The sequence below is a fragment of the Dromaius novaehollandiae genome, chromosome 1 (genome assembly GCF_036370855.1).
Source record: "Dromaius novaehollandiae isolate bDroNov1 chromosome 1, bDroNov1.hap1, whole genome shotgun sequence".
NCBI lineage: Eukaryota > Metazoa > Chordata > Aves > Casuariiformes > Dromaiidae > Dromaius > Dromaius novaehollandiae.
In genome coordinates this window covers 196,350,794-196,364,676 of record NC_088098.1, presented here as the reverse complement: position 1 = coordinate 196,364,676, position 13,883 = coordinate 196,350,794, and the positions used below count along the sequence as shown (strand labels likewise).

The 13,883-nt window shown below is 60.6% G+C and overlaps 1 protein-coding gene across 1 annotated transcript; it reads right to left on the bottom strand.

Annotated features, from left to right (window-relative positions):
• Positions 1-1,199: 1,199 nt before the first annotated feature.
• CDX2 (caudal type homeobox 2) lies at positions 1,200-4,826 on the bottom strand. The gene is made up of 3 exons (XM_064507667.1): positions 4,056-4,826; positions 1,556-1,701; positions 1,200-1,370 (listed from the first exon to the last, which is right to left on the bottom strand). Exons 1-3 carry the CDS (start codon positions 4,549-4,551, stop codon positions 1,200-1,202), a joined length of 813 nt encoding a protein of 270 aa, XP_064363737.1. The 5' UTR covers positions 4,552-4,826.
• Between the last annotated feature and the right edge of the window lie 9,057 nt (positions 4,827-13,883).

Sequence of the window (13,883 nt, the reverse complement as noted above, 5' to 3'; positions counted from 1 at the left end):
CTGGTGGGGTCCAGGCCCATGCGAGCTGTTCTCACACCCAGCCCGAGGCACTAGCTGCAGCACGGCCACCCTCGCCGAGAGCGCTGGCTGCCAGGGCTTGACACAGTCCCCAGCCTGGCTGCACAGCCACACTTCCCCGTGGGGTTTCTCCTGGCTGTGAGTAAGAAGTACACACAGAAAAAAGCCAGGGCAACTTGGCCGAACCGACCAGACCTTTCTTATTTTCATCTGTGGCCAGGACTGGTGAGTTGGTTCATATTGCTATCCCTTGTACCCACCATCTAACCAGAAAGTGGAAATGGGCCACAGCCTGTGCAAGGCTGGCTCCGTTACAGCGCAGGACTGCTCATGGTGAGGCTGTGACCTACAGAGCCTGTAAAAAGCAGATAAAACCAAGGAGACTTTTGGGAACTATGAACTGGAAAAAACTCCAAACAAGCCAAAAAGCATGCAAAGATGAGAAACAGCACATAATTTAAACGACGGGACATTACAAGCAGTGCAAAAGGGCACCAGACACTTTGCAATAGCACTCTGCACACACAAACAAGGATCCTCACTCCAGCACACCACTGGACACAATTTTCAGAGGAGACTTCCCTTCTTCCCATTTCTCTGTGCTGAGGCTAATAAATCTGGCTGGATGACTATCAGCACCAGATTTATGGGCTGTTTTACAAGTATCTAACATTAAGCAATTCACTTCTGAACATTTAAGCATTGCCTTATCTTGTCTGCCCCGGCCCTTGGGGCAGGATGAACATTTTGCATATTTACGGTTACAAGAAAAATAAAATAAAATAAAATAAAAAATATGCTTTAATTTTGTTTTTTTCCTATTAAAAGTCACTGTTAGCTCAACAACATTTCTAAGACCTTTCGGACCGATCCCTGAGATTCATGGGGGGAGCACTGACAGGCAGTGCCCGCGTCCCCCTGTTATCTAGCAAACTCCAGGGTAAAAAAAAAAAAAAAAAAAAAAAAAAAGCGAAACGGAACAGAACAAACATAATAATAATAATAATAATAAAGCCACGGCCACGCTTCCCCGGACACGAGACACAGACACTGTACACTCTGTACACACGGCGGCGGCCGGCCCCGCGGGGCGTCGTAGTGCATAGGCGGGGGGCCCGGCTCCCCCCGGCGCGGCCCCGCGGCGCCCCCCAGCAGTCCCCGCGCGGCGGCCGCGGCCGCCGTCACTGCGCGGCGGCGGGGCCCAGCGCGGCCGCCCCCGCCGCGGGGCCCTGCAGCGGGGCGCCGGGGCTGAGCGGCTCCGCGCCGGGCGCGCCGCCGGGCTGCGCCTGCTGGAGCTTCTTCTTGTTGATCTTCCTCTCCTTCGCCCGCCGGTTCTGGAACCAGATTTTCACCTGCCGGAGGGAGAGCGCGGTTGGGGGGCTGCCCCAAATGCTTTCCTCCCCCCCCCCCCCCCCGCCGCGGGGGGCAGGTTTTGCCCTCGCCGCCCCCCAAACCGCCCCTCTGCCCCCCGACGGCGCGCTGGGCCGCGGAGCGCGGCAGCACGTGGCCGGGCCGGAGCCGCGCCCGAGGGACAGACCTGCCTCTCCGACAGCCCCAGGGTGGAGGCCAGCTCCGCTTTCCTCCGGATGGTGATGTAGCGGCTGTAGTGGAACTCCTTCTCCAGCTCCAGCCGCTGGTGGTCCGTGTACACCACGCGGTACTTGTCTTTCGTCCTGGTTTTCACTGCGGGGAAGAAGGGCAGGTCAGCAACGCCAGCGCGGACCCGGACGGCCTGGCCGCGTCTCTCCCCTCCCCACGGCGGCTCTGCGCCGCGGCAGCGTGCGGGGCGGGCAGGATCAGGCCACCTCGTCTTCCTGCTCGCCTCTCCCTGCGCAGGGCGTTATTGGGAACAGCAAACAGAGGGGAGAGTAGCAGTTAAACAGTTCCTCAGATCTTGGGGAAATATTGCAAAAACTGCAGGAATGTCGTTTGTGATCCCGGGCCGGGAGCGGGCTCTGGGCCCCGGCAGCCAGCCCCGTATACCGGAGCGCTTCCATGAATTTTGCTTAGGACGCCTTTATTTTGCCCGGGTTTTTGTCGGTCGTTTTGTTTTGCCTTCCCTACCGAGGACAAACTTCTACAAAGAGAAGGGAGGGTAAAGAAAAGAAAAAAAAGGAAGGAAAGAAGGAAGGAAGAGAAGCCTTGTCCCGGGCTCGGCGGATTTGGCGGGGATTTCGTCTCGCAACGAGAACCACGACGTCGGTGCCGAGAAGCGGGAGCAGCCGGCGGCGCCTCCCGGGCCCGGCGGGTCTCTCCCCAGCCCGGCCCCGGCGGGGTCTTTGAGGGCAGACCCCAAAGCGCCTTCTCGGTGACCCTGGGAGGGCGACATGCAATATCAGCGCTCCAGAAATAAATACATAAAGAAATACGAAGCCGAATGCAAGCGAATGCCCGCCGAGTATGCATTGCTGCATCAACTGACCTTCTTTCTTCTGATTGTTTCTTGTTTAACTGGTTATATCCCCGGCCCTCTCGTTCATCAGAGAGATCTGAGGAGTGGGGAGTTTCTGCCCCCTAGGTGCTTAATGGCTAGCAGGCTGACTTTGTTCAGGTAAACTCTCTGCAAACCACAACAAAAGCACCCTGTAAAGATACAAGCCTGATCAGAGAAAACTCCCCAGAGCCAGTGAATAGGGAACACAGTCCCAAACAATGCAGGACAAGGAGATCTTATCAAAGAAAAACCCTTCTCAAAGCCTTAATGACAGCCACATTCTGTTTGAATTACCACTACTGAACAAATGGCGGCCGGCGCTTTCATCCCGGCCCCGCGCATTAACATAAACACTGGCTCCAGAGGCAGAATTTGAATGGAGACAAGGCCCCAGCCGCCGCGGGACGAGCCCGGGCTGTGGGAACACCGCGGGCCGCGTGGGAAGGCCGACGGGCCCCGCAGAGCCCAGCCGCCGCGCAGCTCCCGCGGCCCTGCCGCCCGGCGCGGAAGGCAGCGGTGGCAGGGGCATGCCAGGAGTCATTATTTACCGCGAAAGTCGCCACCCTTTTTTTCGGTCGCTAAAATAAATAAATGAATACGAGGACAAAAATGGAAAAAGAAAAGGAGACAAGAGTAGGGGAAGGCGTATATCAAAGCGGGCCGGCGCGCATCTCCGCGCCGCGGATGCAGGGGGAAATAGAAAGGAGAGCCCGGCCGCTCCGCGGGGGCATCAGCATCACAAGGGAGCGCGGCGTCGGCGCGGCCCGCCTCCGCGCCCCCGCCCCGCGCCCCCTCCCCGCGGGCGCCTCGAGACCCGCGTGGGGCCACCGCGGACACCGCTCGGCCGCGTGGGCCGCCGCGGGCACCGCGTGCGGGGCAGGCAGAGTATAAGCGGGCCCGGCCGCGCGGAGACGTTAATGAAGGGTAGGCGCCCAGTGACTCAGAAACAAATGCGAAGCGACACCGACCGATGATTTATATGACTATAATTGGTTATAAAAATCTTTTAAGTGGCTATAAGTGGACGAGCGAAGCCGCGGGAGGAAGAGCGAGCATTTCCCCGCGATCCCAGGCAGTTCCGCCCTGCTCCGACCGCTCCGCGAAAGCGCACCCGCGGGGCGCCTCTTCCCCGACAGGGCGCACGGCCTCCGCCGGCCTCCCGGCTGCCCTCCGGGGCAGGGCGCTGCCCGCGGGGCCCGGCGCGGCCGGCGGCCCCCGAGGAGAGCCAGTGCTGCCCCTGCCCCTGCCCCTGCCCCAGCGCACCGGCACGGCAGCCGCGGCTCGGCACTGCCGCACGCCCCCCGCGGAGCGCAGCGCGGACCGGCTGTCAGCGCAGCCCAGAAGCCTTCGCTCTTTCCCCGCAGCAGCCAGCAGTGAAACACCGCGGGACCGCGAGGATCGCCTCTGAAGCCGGTTTGTCTCGGGGTGCTTGTCGGATTTTTGTTTTCTTTTTTTTTTTTCCGACCCTCTTTTTGAGGGCACCCGCAGACGCGTCCGCCGCCGGCGAGCCCGGGCCGGGCCAGCCCTCGGCCGCCGCACCGAGCGGCGGCGGCCCGCGGCGGCCCGACCCTCCCGCCCGCCCGGCGCAGCGGGCCGCGCTTACCCTGGCTGCTGAGCGGGGGCTGCGCCGGCTTCCTCATCCACTCGCAGAGGCCGCGCCGCTGCCCGCCGGGGGAGAGCGGCTCGGGGGCGGCGGCGGCGGCGGCGGCGGCGGCGTTGAGGGGCTGCATGACGCCGGCGGAGCAGTGGGGCGCGGGGCCGGCGTGGTGGTGGGCGTGCGCGTGGTGGTGGTAGTCGGCGGGGCTGTAGGCCATGGCGGCGGCGGGGGAGCCGCCGTTGAGGCCGTGCACGGCGCCGGCGGCCGCCGCCGGGGCCCCTTGGCCGTAGGCGCCCCAGTCGTCGCGGAGCGGCGCGCCGTAGGGCGCCGGCCAGGCCGGGCCGGGGGACTGGGCGCTGTCGAGGTTCACATGGTATCCGCCGTAGTCCGCGTACTGCGGGGCGCCCACGAAGTTCTGCGCCGCCAGGTTGAGCCCCCCCGAGTGGCGCACGGGGCTGGGGTACATGGGCCCGTCCTTGTCCAGCAGGTAGCTCACGTACATGATGGCGGGGCCCCGGCGGCAGCTCTCCACATACTGCTCGGGCTCTCGGAGCTGCGCCCGGCGCCTGGGGACGGGCTCCCCGGGGCGGGGAGGGGGCCGGCGGAGGGGCCGCGGCCCGCGCTGCCTGGCCGCCGGAGCGCTCCCTCGCTCCCGCTCCCGCTCCCGGTCCGGACCCAATGGCCGGCAGCACTTACATGATTAACGATTGTTTACAAGGCTCTATTAGTAATGGCCCAGACACACCAAAGGCAGGTGACGTGGAGAGGCGCTGGGTATATAGCTACTACCCCTAAAAGAAGATTTGCATTTAAAAAGATAAGGAGAGGGCAGCGACCTGATCACAGCTAAATATTCAAGCCTTTATTGTTTAAGAGCTTCCTCCTTCCATTGCAACCTGGTGCACTTTAACCTCCAATCACAGGTTCAAAGGATGAAATCAAGAGACTTGCAAAAGACAGAGAGGGAGATCTAAGGGCGAGGGTGGGAATATGGGAACCGTGTATCACGGGCGATCTGCGGGCAGCACTTTAACCAGCTCTTCTCCGTGCTTGGGGTTGTGGGGGGGGAAGGGGCGGAGGAGGAGGGAGTTTTGATTAAAAATCCACAAAGCAATTTTGCCGTGGTTGTTTTAAGCAACAAACCTCACCGCGACGGCCTCTTTCTCTTTCTAACGCTCTTCCCACCCGCTCCCGCTCCCGGTCGGTCACGGGCGACGGAGGCGAGGTAAGAGGAGAAATCCACCCTTTCCAAGGGAACAGCTTAATTTCTCTCCTTTGTGCCAGCAGAGCTTCGAGGCTGGGCGCTGCCCTCCCTCCCACCCGCCCAAGCCTTGGTCCCGGTGCTGGGCGAGGGCGAAGGCTGGGGGCGCCTTCTGCGTCCCAGACGGCCCTGGCGGCCTCGACGCGCGCCTTGGCCCAAAACGGCGGCCGCCCTCGGGTGCCCCGCTTGAGCGAGGCCGGAGCATCCTTCGGCCGCGGAGGGGCCCCGCGGGGGCTGCCGGCCGCGTCCGGTGCGGGAACCGCCCGGGCCGCTCCAGCCCACGGCCTGCGCCCGCCGCCCGGCCCCGCGGGGGCGAGTCCCGCCGGGGCAAGGGGAGCCGGGGGCGAGCGGAGCTCGCCGAGTCCGCGGAGAAACCGGCCAGCCCTCCCGACTCCGCCGTTTTTCCTATGGGACGCCTCGGAAACCCGCTGGAGACCCTGTCCCTGCAGAGCGGCCCCCAGGCCAGGGGCGGATGGCTTCCCCGGCCCGGCGAGCCCCCTTTGAAGAAGCGACCCTCTCCCATCTCCCCCCGTCGCTTTTATGCGTTAACTTTTCACCCTGAGCGGAGACAATGCGGGAAAACGCTTGCATATTTGCATGTGTTCTTCTGGCAGAGCAACGAAACCTGTCGCCCGCGGAGAAAAAGTGGACGGCGATGGGAGCGTCCCCCCGTTTCCCCGGCATGTTTCGCCGGAGCCGGGAGCTCCGGGCCGCTCCCGGCTTCCCCGGGAGCCCGACTTCTCCCCGTCCTCACGGTATTTCCCCCCCCCCGCCCCCGACGGTGACTGATCCGCGGGCGCGGAGAGCGGCGCTCCCGAGGTCGTTCTCGTGGAGAGGTCGGCAGCCGAGGGCGGCCCTGGGCTCTGCGGCTGCAGCTCTGCCCCCAGCCACCCCGGTCCCCCCCCTCCCCGCCTCCCCAGGGCTGCCCGGCGGACCCCTTCGGCGCAGCTTTCTTTAAATCTGCCTGGGAATAATTCAGCGACGTTTCCCGACGTGTCTCCCGAAGGGATGCGGGGGAGCCCCGTGCCCGGGACCCCGTGGGACCACGGGGGAAGCAGGGAGCGCTCCTCCCGGGGGTGCAGCGCCCAGCAGCCCAGCCGGAGCCCCCGTCTCCGACCTGGCCCAGCCCTCGCCTGCGTGTTAGAAATGTGATACGCTCAGCAAACGGGGTCTGTATAGATTTATGGTATTTATCATATCGCGCGCGAGTACCGTATATATATATATACACACATACACACACACACTCATACATATACATATATATATATATATATATATATATAGTGGATTCAGTGCATGCGCAATAAATAAGTGTCCACACCGCCACTTGTTGTTCGTAGTCTTTCGCTCACGGCCGTGTTTCTGATCCTACAATATCAACGAAATAACAACACGGACGGGGGGAATGGCTGCCAGCCGCTTTCTCCGGAGATGATTTCTCTCTCTGCTGCGGATTTTCACCACCAAACATAATCCCCACCCCCCCCGCAGGAGGGAGAACGGAGAGAGGGAGCGGGGCTTGCCACCCCCAGCACTCTCTGCGCCTGCGACTGAAGTGTAACTGCAAGAAGAAATGCTGCGTCCCTTCAGTGTAATCGCCGCTCCTGATAAGCACCGACACAGCCGATCTATGCATATGTGAATTTGATGAAGCCATAAACGGAAGACGGGGCTATTAAAATGACAAAACTGAACAGGTTATATTAAAACGCACCGAAATCCAGCCAAACCGCGGATCAGCTGGGGCCGGTGCCTGAGGCAGCCGGTGGCCGCGGGGCACAGGCCTCGTCGTCGGACCCCTGGCAGGCAGAGGGCAGCGCTTGGGGATGGGACCCGGTGCCTCTGGTTTCCCCGTGCCGCACACACCCGCCCCGCAGCGCCCAGGGGTGCGAGCCGGCCTGGGCAGGGCGCAGCGCGCTCTCCGGCCCATGGGTCCTGTTTAAAGCCGGGGCATGGGGTGTCGCCCCTCAGCAGAAACAGCCTGAGGGGTCTTCTGCTCCGTGTTCCCGCCCGGGCTTCCTCCGTGCCCCCCCCGCCCAGAGCGGGGCCGGGGCCAGCAGCCCCCCCAGCCCGGCGCTCGCTCTCCATCCTTTCCCGGGCGCTCGGCGGGTTTCGTGTCCTTTCGGCTGGGGCAGGATCCCCACCGCAGCCCTCGGTGCCTGCGATCTCCTCCAGACGAGGAGTTTGGGGAAGAGGGGAAGGGTCTCGAGCCGCTTCTTCCTCACCGGCTTTCCCCCTTTTCTCCCCGCGGTGCCGGCGGAGGGTGCTCGGCCCACGGCCGAGGCGGGAGGCCGCGGGGCCGTGGGGGTTTCCCCATCCGGCCCTCGCTGCCCGCCTGCTCCTTCGCTGCCTCCGTCTCGGGCTTTTCCGCCGGCTCCGGCCCGGCCCCGCAGCCCCAGGACGGAGCGCGGCTCGCCGGGGAGCCCCGGCGCCTCCGCACGTCCCGGGCGCACCGGGCAGCACCGGGCCAGCCCCGTCCCGTCCCGGCGCCGGCGAGCCGGCGAGCCGGCGAGGCCCTCGGCACCCGCTCCCTGCTTTCCTTCCCTTTTTCTCTTCCGTTAGATCCTGAGCGGGGAAAAGCCACCCGACGCGTACGGAGCTGACGAGTGCCGAATCGGGGCGGCAGTTTGCAGGGAAATATCGGCGGATTTTTTTCGTGCTGATTCGTGCATTTCCGCCGGACTGCTTTTCCACCCAAGGATCTGGCCCCAGGGAGATGCGGGCTGTCACCGCAGCCAGTGCAAACCCCTCGCCCGGTGTCTTCGGTCACGGCAGCGCCCAGCAGAGCCGGGACGAGAGGCGATCGCCCAGGAAAGCGAGACAGAGCTGAGCCGGGCTCTGCGCTCCCCACCGGCCAGGGGCTTCGGGAGGGCGCTCAGGTTTTTCGCTGGGGGCTCCCCGCCTTTCGCCCGTCAGCTCCAGAGTTAGTTCTTGAGCCAGAACAATCATTTCCGAGGGGGTCTGCCAGGCCTCGGGGGGAGCCAGGGCAGCAGCCCTGTGGCTGGTGCGAAGTGCCGCGGGCCGGGAGCCGCGGACGGGGCGCACGGCGGCTGCTCCCAGGGCCTCGGAGCCCGCGGAGCCGGGCAGGAGGCGCCCCGTCCGAAACGGAGACCTGGGGTCCGACTCCGGCTCATCACTGCCGCTAGCCCCGGGGTTTTCGGGGGGACTGCGGGATACCGAGGAGAGCAGCGGCCACCTCTTCCCCAGCAGGTCCCGGGGACCCCCGCCGCAGGGATTCCCCCCGCAAGCCTGTGGAAAGGGAGAGTGCCGCGCAGCCCCGGCGACCGCCGCTCCTCGGGCTGCTTTCTCTCGACCGGCCGCTTGCAGGGACGCGGATTCGCCTTTTTATTCATTTCTAATTGTTTCCGTTTTTTAAGTATTTTTTGTTCTGCCACTTCGGAGGAGCTCGGAGAGAGGAAGAAATCCTCCCTTTCCCCCTTCTTTAACGACGCGGAACCGGGAGCTTTGTTTGCAAGGTTAAAAAAATGCCTGCTTGAAAGCCCTTTGGTGGCCAAGGGGGGAGAAGGGAAGGAGGAATCGTGTGTTAGTTAGTCCGACCTGTGGAATTTATGACTCCCCCTAAGCACAGACATGATAAGGACTCAGAAAACATCTTGGATCTTTTCAAGCCGGCAGCCCCCGAGGCTTTGATGTAGATTACGTTGCAGAATAACCCAATACTTTTATCGTGGGGTTGATACTCGGCTTGTTTAAGCACATGCCTCTAGGAGCGGGTTAGATGCTGAGCGCTTGCTCCCCAGCGGACTCGCGTTGCTGGGGACGGAGCAGGGAGGCGGGGGAGGGGAACGGCACGTCGTGCAGGCTCGGGCCCCTCCTCGGTGTGAGCCCCGGTCGCACCCAAAGCCGCGGCCCGGCACCGGGCCCCGCCACGGGCTGCTGCCGCTGCCCGTCCTGGCAGGAAGCGGCCCCGCGGCCCCGGCCAGCCGCGGCCCTTCGGGCAGGTGCTGTCGAGCCTGAGCTCGGATCGCCCCGGCTCCCCCCCAGGAATCACGGACATGAAGAAAGCGTGCGGGGGGAGAGGGGAGAAGGGAAAAAGCCAAATTATTTGCCAGAGGTTTCGTTCAGCAGTAGGACATCTGGGATTTCCCCCCATCGCTCAGATCTTGTGCTTAAGCCGCTGTCTGAGAAATGCTCCGTTCGTCCTAGCGAAGACGGGGGAGGGGGGAGGCTGATCCTAGTCTCACTCCCCTGAGCCTATTTACACGGGCTGGGCGCTGCTCTGCTCCCTTGGGATCGCCGCTGTACGGATCGCTGGTGCTGGAGCCCCTTTGGGCCACTAGCTTCTCCTGGTTGGTGAAACTCAGCCTTTGCTTGAGTCACTTTTTAGAGTGTACACGGAAAAAAAAGTCGGCCGGGTTTAGGTCGGCGGGGGAGAAGATAAAACGCATCCCCCATCCCGCCCCACGCACGAGCACGGGGGAATCCGCTTTTACCCACGCAGCATCTGCTTCTGAGTTCCGGACACTGGGGAAAAAAAAGACCAAAACCTAAAGAAACCCCCCAGATCCTAGCAGCTAGCGGAGAGCAGCGCGGCTGCCCCTCCGCGCTCCCGGACAGGGCGCAGCCACCCGGGCGGGCGCTGCCGGAGCTAATGCCCCCACGGCCCCGAGGGGGCGGCCGGCCCGGCGCAGGAGCCGGGAGCAAAGCGCCTGTGCCGGGCCTCGGCCGGGCAGTCCCGCCTGGGAAGGCCGGGGCCGCTCCGCCCACGGGAGCCGTGAGTCCCCCGGCAGCGGGCGCCCGCGGCGCGGCCCCGTCGGCGCGGCCAGCCCAGCCGGGGGCGTGCGGGGGCAGCAGCGGGCCCGCTGCCGGGAAAGGCGGGGGGCTGCCGTCGGGCAGCGGGAGTCTGGTCGCCGGGAGCGCCGGGCTCCGCTCTTATCGCCGCGCTGCCCCGCAGGCCACGCAGCCCCGCGCGGACACTGCTCAGCGCACGCAGGGCAGTTATCTGCCCCGGCGCGGAGCCCAGCCCCCTCGGGGCTCCCTGCGGAGCAGGGCTCGATAGGAGCGCGGTGCTTTCCAGCCGCACGCATTCAGCTTTACAGGAAGAGAGCGCAGGTCCTGCCTGGGGACACTGAGTCTTGCAGGAGGCCCGGCCGTGGAGGTGCCACCGAGCCGTCCCATCCCTCGCCCAGAGCGACGCTGCTCCTGGGGAACCGCGAGCCCCGGCCCACCTGGCAGGACGATGTTGCTAATGTTTATGTTGACTCCTTCCCCAAGAAAAACGTCAAATTCCAGCTGCAAAATGGTTTCCACATGGTCGCCACCAGCAAGCCCCCCGGCCAGTGTCTCCCCACCCCCACCCTAGGGACAGTTTAAAGGCTGATGTCCTCATTGTCTTCCTAACTGATTCATTTCCCACATCTCCTGGCTTTGAAATGTAACCTTCACAGAGAGGTGATGCACGTCCGGGACCGTGTCTGCCCACACGTCTTGACAACGCTCGTACTGCTGATTTATTTTTCCCAGGACCTTGCACGGCGAGAAGCTATGCAGTGTCTTCCCCATAATGCCACCTCTCTCAGCCCATGCTTCACAGTGGGCCCAGTCCAGCAAACCAGTCCAGCCAGCAAAGGCATTAAGTGACTCTAGCCTGTGCAGACCGTTTGTGGGGTCAAAGGTTACAAAGGTGGTAACCACCCACAACCTTGCAGGTCTGTGGTGTTTCATGAATAAGGCAAACCAAGTCCTGCCAGGCGATACAGGAGTCCAGGAAAGGCAGCTGCAGAGTCCTTCCTTGGCCTGATGGTGAGCAGGCCAAGGCTCCCACACAGAGTATTGTTGTGGGATGTCAGAGTGGTTCCCCTGGCTCAGCACTTCCCCACATACCCTCCTTGGTACTGCGCTTTTTCATGTCATCATCCTGTTCCTGAAAACAGCTTTATTTATTCTAGGGCAATAAGAAGGTAGGAGAAGACTCTTCTTGCTGTTACCTCCAAACCTGTTACCTCCAAAGCAAAAAGCCCCAGTCCCCTTGACTCCAAGAAGAGACTGGTGTCTGGCTGCTCTCCACAACCTCCTGTTTGATCCCAGCAGTCTTCTCATGTCTCATCCCATTTTCCTGGTCTGGAAAATTGTGGACAAAAATGGTTCTGTAGGCCCTGAAAGAGTTAAAGGTAGGGCTGGGCCCAGATCTCAGGGCCAGGTTCATAGCTTTGGCCCACACTGCCCTCCTCTGGCTGCTCGCTTCATGGGCTGAACTACTTTGGCCTCGGCCCTGGCTCTCAGTTGAGGATAGTTTAGGCAGGTCACAGTTTCAACGTCTAAAAAAGGAGTTTGGCTCTGTCTTAGTTTAATTCCTCAGACCTTGTGTGCCCAGGCCGCCTCCAGTCTGCTTCCTTTGGCACAGTGACTCTAGAGGCCTTTCCGAAGGACATTCCAGTCCACATCAGTTAAGCACTTATTTTTTCCAGGAGAAAAATGGGGGAAGCTGTAGGCATCTCACTCTCTTTAGGGTCTGAAGCCTCCGACCCTCTTAGAAGCAAATTCCAGGCTTTCTTCAGCTGGAGGGCATGTCCCTAGGGAGTGGACTGTCCACTGGACTAGGCCATGGTGCAAGGAAGACTGCCACCAGCCTCCAGGGAGGAGGGGGGGACTCTTGTGCATGCAGGAATGCAGGAGTCATCGGACTGGACAGAGAAGAGGCAAACTCTTGTCTGATTGGACTCTAGTGCCCAAGGCATTGACCAGGGAAGGAGCGTCAAACTCTCAGAAACAAGCCCCTGGACTGAGGCTATGTTTTACATTACATTGCATGGAATAAAAGTGGAGACAAGTCTGCGAACATGAACTAATTCCCTAGTCTTGCCCTACTTCATTAAAGCATGAGGCCCTGTCAGGATTTGTTTCTCTCTTGCCCTTTCTCCCAGGCCCACAAGACTCCCAGGCTGTGTTTCTCAGTGGCTAAACTTGAAGAAGTGGGTAAGGGGGGTTGTGTTGATGATACATCATGGCCTGGGGCTTTGGGTGTCTTGGAGGGTTGTGAGTCACATTTATTTAGGCTGTGAAGCACCCATGTATTCTGAAGAAAAGTGTCCAGCCATGAGCTTATTACAAAAAGACTCAGTGCACTGTCAGCTGTAGCTCTGTCTGTGCTGTCAGGATTTCTGCAAGGACTTAGACTGTCTACATCAGCTTGAAATCCAGCAAAGCCATGGGGCACAGATGACACATCTTTCCTGAACAGGTGCTTTGGGGCACATATGGGCAGCTACAGGTGAGTGACAAAGCTTAGGATCACCTCTGGGTCTAGGCGGCACACAGTAGGAGTGGGTCACAGTCAGGAACTTAGGTTTACATCCCAGCTTAGCAGTAGATAAGTGAATGGAGTTCCAGCCTGTCTGGTGTGCCTTTGTGGAGCTGGCCACAGAAGCACCACCGTACTGCCACAGTGAGTACCTTGCTCCAGAACACAGGTCTTAAAATCCCTGTTCAGCTGTGAGCCAATACAGACCATATCCAACATCCCAAGGCATCTTCATTTTTACCAGAAAATTTTTCCGTGTACCTAAATACCAATTTTTAGGCACAGCCATAAACCCCTAAATTTTAACGTGGTGTGACCTGTAAGACAGGATCCCAGATACAAGCATCTCTACTTCTAGCTCCTCCACAAGATTGGATTCAGGGAACATCTCAGAAAGCATGTGTTAGATCAGGTCTTAAAACCTGGCTGGAAAGGCTTCCTTCCCTACCGTTCAATAGCCCAGTAGTCAGGACGCTCATTGAAGGCGAGCAGCTGGGCTCAGTTTCCACCTCTTTCTGAAGTGATTTGTGGATGCTAACCACAGATCTGGGTGTGTCTGGGTAGGTCTTTTCGTACTTCTTTTTGAAGCTATTTTACTTTGCATAGCCTAATAAATTAGCCATGGTGATAGAGGGGGAGGGGGCAGGAGAGGGAAGGAAGGGAAGGAGACAGTGACTCACTAGCATAGCTGTGCATTCACCTGGGAAGAGAGAGCCCTGGCTAGTGAGTACTTTATCTAACGCAACATCTGTGAGAACGAGCTGAGACCATGTGTGTCCAGCTCCAGGAGAATGCCCTAACTCAGTTTTCATCCTGCTTTGATTTCTGCACCCCTAAAATACTTCCTGGCATGTGTGACCTCTTCAAAACTATCATATCTGTAAATTTCTCTGTTACAAATAAGACCTTGGATTTTTTAATCATCTTTCATAGATCCCTCCATGGACCTCTGGACTGCAAGCCACCACTAATCCTCCTACATGACAGTCACTTCTGCTCTCTTCTTCTGGTTCAGCACATGATCAGTCCCAGCTTCTCCTAGAGGGACCTGAAAGAGTCCACCCCAGGTACCTTGAGCCTGACAGTTGGACTTGCATCAGAGCAGCACAGCCGGATCCCCTTGGGCTGGGAGGAGAAGGGTCGCCTGTTTTTTGGTGTGTGCTTTCAGGGACACATGGGCAGTGTGAGAGAGGGGGCTGCCTGCTCAGCTAGCTAGTTTGCACCAGTGTCTGATCCATCCTATTGGTGCTATGAGGTTGTGGCTCTAGATTTCCCTTGACAACAAGAGATGCTGAAGTCAGGGACCGTA

What these genes read in the sequence shown, in the direction of transcription:
- CDX2 (XM_064507667.1), bottom strand. Translation starts at nt 4,551, where the DNA reads ATGTACGTGAGCTACCTGCTGGACAAGGACGGGCCCATGTACCCCAGC. An exon ending in GCCCCCGCTCAGCAGCCAGG is followed by an intron (nt 1,702 to 4,055) that starts GTAAGCGCGGCC and finishes TCTTCCCCGCAG; the next exon opens with TGAAAACCAGGACGAAAGAC. An exon ending in TGGGGCTGTCGGAGAGGCAG is followed by an intron (nt 1,371 to 1,555) that starts GTCTGTCCCTCG and finishes TCCCTCCGGCAG; the next exon opens with GTGAAAATCTGGTTCCAGAA.